The 7,775-nt window shown below is 40.4% G+C and overlaps 1 protein-coding gene across 2 annotated transcripts; it reads left to right on the top strand.

Annotated features, from left to right (window-relative positions):
* The first annotated feature begins 8 nt into the window (after positions 1 to 8).
* ccdc59 (coiled-coil domain containing 59) lies at positions 9 to 6,541 on the top strand. Of its 2 annotated transcripts, none has more exons than XM_036563833.1 (4): positions 9 to 230; positions 2,782 to 3,127; positions 4,353 to 4,464; positions 5,575 to 6,541. In XM_036563833.1, the coding sequence occupies exons 1-4, from the start codon at positions 86 to 88 to the stop codon at positions 5,737 to 5,739; spliced, it is 768 nt and encodes a 255-aa protein (XP_036419726.1). In that variant the 5' UTR covers positions 9 to 85; the 3' UTR covers positions 5,740 to 6,541. The 2 variants fall into 2 exon arrangements, with proteins under 2 accessions (XP_036419726.1, XP_036419727.1); XM_036563834.1 differs by having other exon boundaries at positions 4,356 to 4,464.
* The last annotated feature ends 1,234 nt before the right edge of the window (positions 6,542 to 7,775 follow it).

Consider the following 7,775-nt stretch of genomic DNA (forward strand, 5'->3'; position numbering starts at 1 on the left):
TACTTAACTATGCGACGTCACGTGGCCTGCTGGAGCTGGAGCATGTGTGTTTGTGTTTAGTGTGTGACTTTTACATTAATCCGAAATGGCTCCTAATTTTAAGGCTAAAGCTTCGTTTAAAGGTAAAAACCAGAAAAGGAACTTTGTAAAGGGTCCGCCGTCAGCTGCGTCACATCATAAGAGGAAATGGATCCCGGGGAACAAGTTTTTCGATGGGAGTGTTCAGGAAGGTGAGCTCGCGGACCATGAGCGCTTAAAGTCGCGTTGCCTTTGACTTAGTTAGGTTACCTAAGTTAACTTAGCTGTGTGGAATATTACGAGGCTGAGTTTGGCTTCCTATTCGACAACTTCTCGTCCGAACTTTCCCGATCCACCTTAAATGATACAGTAGTAACTGCCTTGACTGTACATATTGCACTTTCTGTACCCCCTATCGCGCATCTTGCACATCTGGACACTCCACACCTAGACACTTTATTTCAGTACCAATATATACACATATTTATTCAGTACTGTCACTATATGCCGTTACCTGCGCCTCCTTGTACAGTCATATTGCACTGCCTTTCTCATCTCAGGTTACAGATCGTATTCCAGATTTTTGTATATTTCTATTTGTATAACTTATATTCCTGTATATAGGATTTTTTTTAAATTTATTCTTCCTTTTTTAGTGTTTCACCCTTATTATTATTACTGTTCTGTGTTGTGTGACTGCTACTGGCTGTTAAATTTCCTTCAGGATCAGTAAAGTATCTATCTATCTATCTATTTAATTATCTATATATCTATCTTGACATTCTCTTCCAGATTTTCTCTGCTCAAAGACTCTAACGTTACCAGAGGTTTGGTGTTGTGTTAAAAGTAGGGCTGAACGTTTTGGAGAAAATATCTAACTGCGATTTAAATTGTGATTATTTTCTAGAATTGAGGCTCAGACCTGTGTATACCAAGAATATCACTTTTTCTTTTTGAGGCTTGACCCCTTAATGTAGTGTGCCAGAAAGCCAGTAAGTTGTGGTTGTGATGTCACAACATATGCAGGTAAATCTTTCAGATAGATAGATAGATAGATAGATAGATACTTTATTGATCCCGAAGGTAATGTAGCAGCCAGTAGCAGTCACACAACACAGGACAGTAATAGTAATAAGGGTGAAACAATATAAAAGGAAGAATAAATATAAAAAATCTTATCTACAGGCATATATACAAAAATCTATGACTGTACAAGGAGGCGCAGGTAATGGCATATACTGACAATACTGAATAAATATGTGTATATATTGGTACTGAAATACAGTGTCTAGGTGTGGCGTGTCCAGATGTGCAAGATGTACGATGGGGGGTACAGAAAGTGCAATATGTACAGTAAGGTGTCCATATGTGCAGATGGATAAAATAAACCTAAGATTTAGCATGAGATAAACCTATGATTTAACATGAGATTCAGTTCAGTCCTTGTTAAGTGTTTTTCTTTTACACTTGATTGTGTTAAGGAGAAATTCTTTTTTTAAACTGTTTTATTCATAAATAATAAACAGTTTGTGTGATTCAATTTGAAATGGTGAATTGTAGAAAAATACAATGATCCATACTTCTTTACAGTGATGGTGATAGGAACCAGGGGTTGCAGTGTGTAAATCTAGCCATTTTGTCACTATCCAAAATGATCTGTAAACCTATACGTGTCTTCTGAGTTTTTGCACGTAATGTTGATAAAGGTAAAACATTGTAACGTTGGCTTAGAAAAAGACACGGAACATGCAGTGCATATAGACGTATGCTTTTTAGGCACTTCAGCAGACAGCAAGGAATGCCCAGCCTAGCACTAACCCAACACGTAACATGGGGAGAGGGTAATGTGGAAGGATACAAAAAATGAGCAGGGTAGAAACTTCTAGCTGCTAGTAAAACCACAAAGCCCACCCTCCTCGGATACAATTACTTTAATGGACACAACTACAATAACAACTAAACCTCACAACAACAAGAGCAGAAATACCTTTTAAACAGGAGTAAGGCATGCTTTAAGAGCCACTCTGCATTGCCCCACCCTCTAATCTCAGCATGGCCATGCTTATCCTGTGGCGGAAGGCACACAATCCCCCCCAAGGGTCCTGGCCTCTCCACGGTTCCGGCTAGCACAAGTGCTGCGGGGGTGACTGCCCCTTGGCAGTGGGCGTCCACAGTCCTTTAGTAAATCTAAAGAGTTTTTTTGGGGACTATTTTTCTTTACAATGCATGAATGATTATAAAGTGTTTTAGGCCAGTAACTTATCTCAGAACTGTTGTGAAACATTTTTTCAGACTTCAGGCATCTTTTTTGTAACCATTTCATGTAGTAGCTATCTGTGATGTAGCTTTTAGAAATATGAAATCCTTAAGACGTCCGGTTCCTATCACTACCAACATGAACAATTCTGATTCAATAGTTTCTTTTAGATGGCGCATTTTACAGCAAACTACTTCTAATTTCACATGATTAAACTGTCAAGATGTAAACAAAGTCATTTTTGTTTACATCTTGACAGTTTAATCATGTGGAATTTCCCTTAAAACGTTTTATGAGGTATTCTAAAGAACTTTGCTAAAGTTTACCAATGGTTAAAATATCCAGACACTTTTCGAGACCACTGTATGGGGTATGTGGTAGATGCTGTGTGCGTGGTAAACCACTGTTTGTAAGCAATCTCAGAAAACAATGTTAATTCGTAAATAGGAGGCAGACCTAGCCTAGTGAAATTGATGTCAGATTTTAACACTGCCGTATGTCTGAAGGTCAGGGATTTGCCTTCGAAAGGAAGCAGAAAATTCAGCATGAATACAACAAACTCCTTCGAAAGGAGAGACGAAGAAGGCAGGATTCCAAGCCGCAGACGACAGATTACCCAGAGCATCTGAAGCATCTCTACATGGCTGAACAGGAGAGGCTTGACAAAGAAGAGCAAATGCAAATGAATCGCAGGAGGAAAGGGAGAGCTGCTGATGCTGAGGACGACGAAGGAGAGGACATAGCACAAACTTCCATCCATTCCAGCTCTGTCACAGGGAATGCAGGCTCACTGGAGAACTCTGCTGCTACTGCCTCATCTAATGAACTGCCACAGAGCTCACAGACTGACAGGTGTGTATATTTCCATATCAGAATCCTATATACACAGTATGTCCAAAAGTATGTGGACGCTTGATGATCACGCCTGTATGAGCTTATAAGACATCTCCATTCTCAAACAATGAGCATTAATATGGAGTTGGACTCTGCTTTGCGACTATAACAGCCCATTCAGTTAAAATAGCATTTGTGAGGTCAGGCATGAGTGTTGTATGAGTAGGCCTGGCTCGTGATTTGTGTTTAATTTCATGCCAGAGGTGTTCAGTGGGGTTGAGGTAAGGGATCTGTGTAGACCACCACAGTTCCTCCACATCAGACTCATGTCTTTATGAAGGGCACTTTGTGCACAGGGGCACAGTCATGCTGGAACAGGAAAAGGCCTTCCTCAAACTGCTGCCACAGAGTTGGAAGCATATAATTGTTAAAAATGTTTTCGAATGTTGTAGCATTAACATTACCCTTCACCGGAACTAAGGAGCTAAGCCCAAACTCTGAAAAACAGCCCCAGTGCATTATCTCTCCTCCACCAAACTTTACTGTAAGCATTATGCATGATGGTAGGTAACGTTCTCCTGGCATCTGCCAAACCCTCATCCATCAGACTGCCAAGTAGTGAAACGTGGTTCACCCAGAGAATACTTTTTCACTGCTCCATAGTTCAGTGACGACGTGCTTTACACCACTCCAGCTGACACTTGACATTGCGCTTAATAATGTCAGGTTTGTCAGCCAGATAAATCCATTTCATGAAGCTCCTGATACTCAGATTTTTGTGCACATGTTGCTTCCAGAAGTAGTTTGAAACTCTGTAGTGAGTTATAGACAACAGAGAATATGCGATTTTGCGTAAAAGCCACACACTTCAGCACTCTACAGCCCCACTCCACTGTTGTTGCTCCATTTCACAATAATAGCACTTACGGTTGACTGGGGCAGATCTAGCAGGACAGAATTTTCACAAACTGACTTGCAGCAAAGCGGCATCCTATGACTGTGCTACATTTAGTCACTGAGCTCTTCAGTACCTCTCATTTTACTGCCAGTGTTTGTCTGTGGAGATTGCATGGTTATGTGCTTGATTTGTACACCTGTTAGCAATGGGTGTGGCTGAAACGCAGAACTCAGTATTAAGAAGGGTGTTCACATATTTTTAAGTGTATATGAGACTATAGCAGGAGTGTGTGTTCTACAAAACAATTTATGTTGCCATTTGCTAATGCTTGTTTTCATGCATCAGCAGTCCCGATAAAGGCTCACTGAGACAAAGAAAGCAGAAAAAATTATCTTCTTATCAGAAGACGAAGAAAGAATATGAGAGGTTGAAGGAGGAAAGAGAGAGAAAGAGAGAGGTGAGTGAGAACATTGGTTTACTTTGCCAGTTTCCATAACAAGCAAAACATTACACTTCATTACTCACTTACATTGCACTCCATAATGTTAGGGACGAAGCCACTATTGTTTATATATGTTTATTTATATATATATATATATATATATATATATATATATATAGTGTGTGTGTTACACATGTGTAAGCTTTTGGTCCAAACATTATGGAAGGCACTAGGTATGTGTGTGTGCGTGTGTGTGTGTGTGTGTGTGTGTGTGTGTGTGTGTGTATAGGCACAACATAACAACATGCTCATTGTCCATTTTATCAGCTCCACTTACTATATAGGTGCACTTTGTAGTTCTACAGTTACAGACTGTAGTCCGTCTGTTTCTCTGCATACTTTATTAGCCCCATTGTACCCTGTTCTTCAGTGGTCAGGACCCCCATGGACCCTCACAGAGCCGGTACTATTTAGGTGGTGGATCATTCTCAGCACTGCAGTAACAAAGAAGTGCTGGTGGTGTGTTCATGTGTGTTGCGCTGGTACGAGTGGATCAAACACAGCATTGCTGCTGGAGGTTTTTTACACTGTGTCCACTCACTGTCCACTCTATTAGACACTCCTACCTTGTCAGTCCACCTTGTAGATGTAAAGTCAGAGACAATAGCTCATCTGCTGCTGCACAGTTTGTGTTGGTCGTCCTCTAGTACTTCATCAGTGGTCACATGACACTGCCCACAGGGCGCTGTTGACTGGATATTTTTGGTTGGTGGACTATTCTCAGTCCAGCAGTGAGACACTGAGGTGTTTAAAAACTCCAGCAGCACTGCTGTGTCTGATCCACTCAGACCAGTGCAACACACACTAACACACCACCACCACATCAGTGTTACTGCAGTGCTAAGAATGATCCATCACCCAAATAGTACCTGCTCTGTGACCCCATGGGGGTCCTGACCACCGTCTGTAATTGTAGAACTACAAAGTACATATATGTATGTGTGTGTGTGTGTGTGTGTGTATGTATGTATGTATGTATGTATGTGTGCATGCGCGTGTGTGTGTGTGTGTGTATGTATGTGTGTGTGTGTGTGTGTATACTCACACTTCATTGTTTTATTGCAGGAATACCTGAAAAACAAAGCACAGAGAGAGGAAGCTCTGAAGAGGTACAAGGACAAGAAAATGGCAACATATCAGTTGTTGAAGAAAAAGACTAAGAAAGGTCAGCCCAACTTGAACCTGCAGATGGAGCTGTTGCTTCAGAAGATCCAGGCTCAGCGCAAATGAACAAGGTGGACAAATTAAATGCCTGTTTGGCACCTGGCAGACAACAAAAGAAGCCTTGAAATTTAAAAGTGCTTCCCAGAGTGAAATGCAGAAACGTATGTTTAAGAAACTCTATTAATACACTCAGAGTCGCTGTTTCTGCTGTTCTTGAGACTTTTGTTGTAATGAGGCACTTAATGCTGCCTTGCAAGCCTGGTGTTTGCTGTGATTTGTGGATTAATTGAGTGAACAGGTTAATCTATGTATAGGAGTTATTAAGATAGTCATGTTGGAGAGAAGTTCTTAAATTCTACGAAAGTACAAATTTATATTGTGCTTGTTTATTGCATTTATCTGACCTCAAAGTGGTGTTTATTGCCAAATACTGTGTTGTTATTTGTCATTTTTGCCACCTTTATAAATAAAAAAAAGAGAGAGTTATGAGACATACCCGTTTATCTAGCCCACTCTATTGCTGTGCAGTCAGTTGTAAGTCGTAGGGTGCACATTTCTGGTCTGTGTAGGAGAGTGTGATGCATTACTTAATGCGAGGTAAAATATAACACTGACTCACCATGTATTTTTAGTTACCCTATTGGTGTTAACAAAACTGCATATAAACAATTCATAGGACAGCCTCAACCCTGTGGGTAAGTTTTAACACAGTGAGCAAATAAGTACAATCAAGATTTCTAAAGTGAAGAATGAGAGAATCCATTTCCTCTTACATGTTATAAGACTTTTTTTTATCTTTTTGTTGACCTTCTCATCAAAAATGTACAATAAATTTGATGTAAATAAAATATATTTCAGAATTACTGTTGCTAATATTTGCTTCATTCTTTATGGTCATTTAATACATTTGCTGTTGTTGGACAGCCTCTTTTCACTTGTTCATGCATATACACCAATCAGGGATAACATTATGACCACCTCTTTGTTTCTATGCTCATTGTCCATTTTATCAGCTCCACTTACTATATAGGTGCACTTTGTAGTTCTACAATTACAGACTGTAGTCCGTCTGTTTCTCTGCATACTTTATTAGCCCCCTTTTACCCTGTTCTTCAGTGGTCAGGACCCCCATGGACCCTCACAGAGCCGGTACTATTTAGGTGGTGGATCATTCTCAGCACTGCAGTAACAAAGAAGTGCTGGTGGTGTGTTCATGTGTGTTGCGCTGGTACGAGTGGATCAAACACAGCATTGCTGCTGGAGGTTTTTTACACTGTGTCCACTCACTGTCCACTCTATTAGACACTCCTACCTTGTCAGTCCACCTTGTAGATGTAAAGTCAGAGACGATAGCTCATCTGCTGCTGCACAGTTTGTGTTGGTCATCCTCTAGTACTTCATCAGTGGTCACACGAAGCTGCCCACAGGATGCTGCTGGCTGGATATTTTTGGTTATGGACTATTCTCAGTCCAGAAGTGACACTGACGTATTTAAAAACTCTAGCAGTAATGCTGTGTCTGATCCACTCAGACCAGCGCAACACAAATGAACACACTACCAGCACTTCTTTGTTACTGCAGTGCTGAGAATGATCCACCACCTAAATAGTACCGGCTCTGTGAGGGTCCATGGGGGTCCTGACCACTGAAGAACAGGGTAAAAGGGGGCTAACAAAGTATGCAGAGAAACAGATGGACTACAGTCTGTAATTGTAGAACTACAAAGTGCACCTATTTAGTAAGTGGAGCTGATAAAATGGACAATGAGCGTAGAAACAAGGGGGTGGTCATAATGTTATGCCTAATCGGTGTATGTGTGCATATAGTAATATTGAATAAATTGTCCATCTCCATCTCTAGGGTAAGTTACATTTCCACTCGCCCTGCTTTCCATAAACAGTAGATGCTCGACACAATGTTTAAAGAGCCTGTATCCTACATTTCCTTGTACTTTATTTTCTTCCTACTATGGTCTACTTGTGATTTTTTTATTTTAAATATTTTTGAGCCTCTGTTTATCCCTTAGAATTTAAAAAGGCATTTTTTAAACCTGTACTTTTAACAATCATGTCACTATTGTTATTGGTTGCCCTGTATTGTGC

Source organism: Colossoma macropomum, unplaced genomic scaffold, assembly GCF_904425465.1.
Source record: "Colossoma macropomum unplaced genomic scaffold, Colossoma_macropomum, whole genome shotgun sequence".
Classification (NCBI taxonomy): Eukaryota; Metazoa; Chordata; class Actinopteri; order Characiformes; family Serrasalmidae; genus Colossoma; species Colossoma macropomum.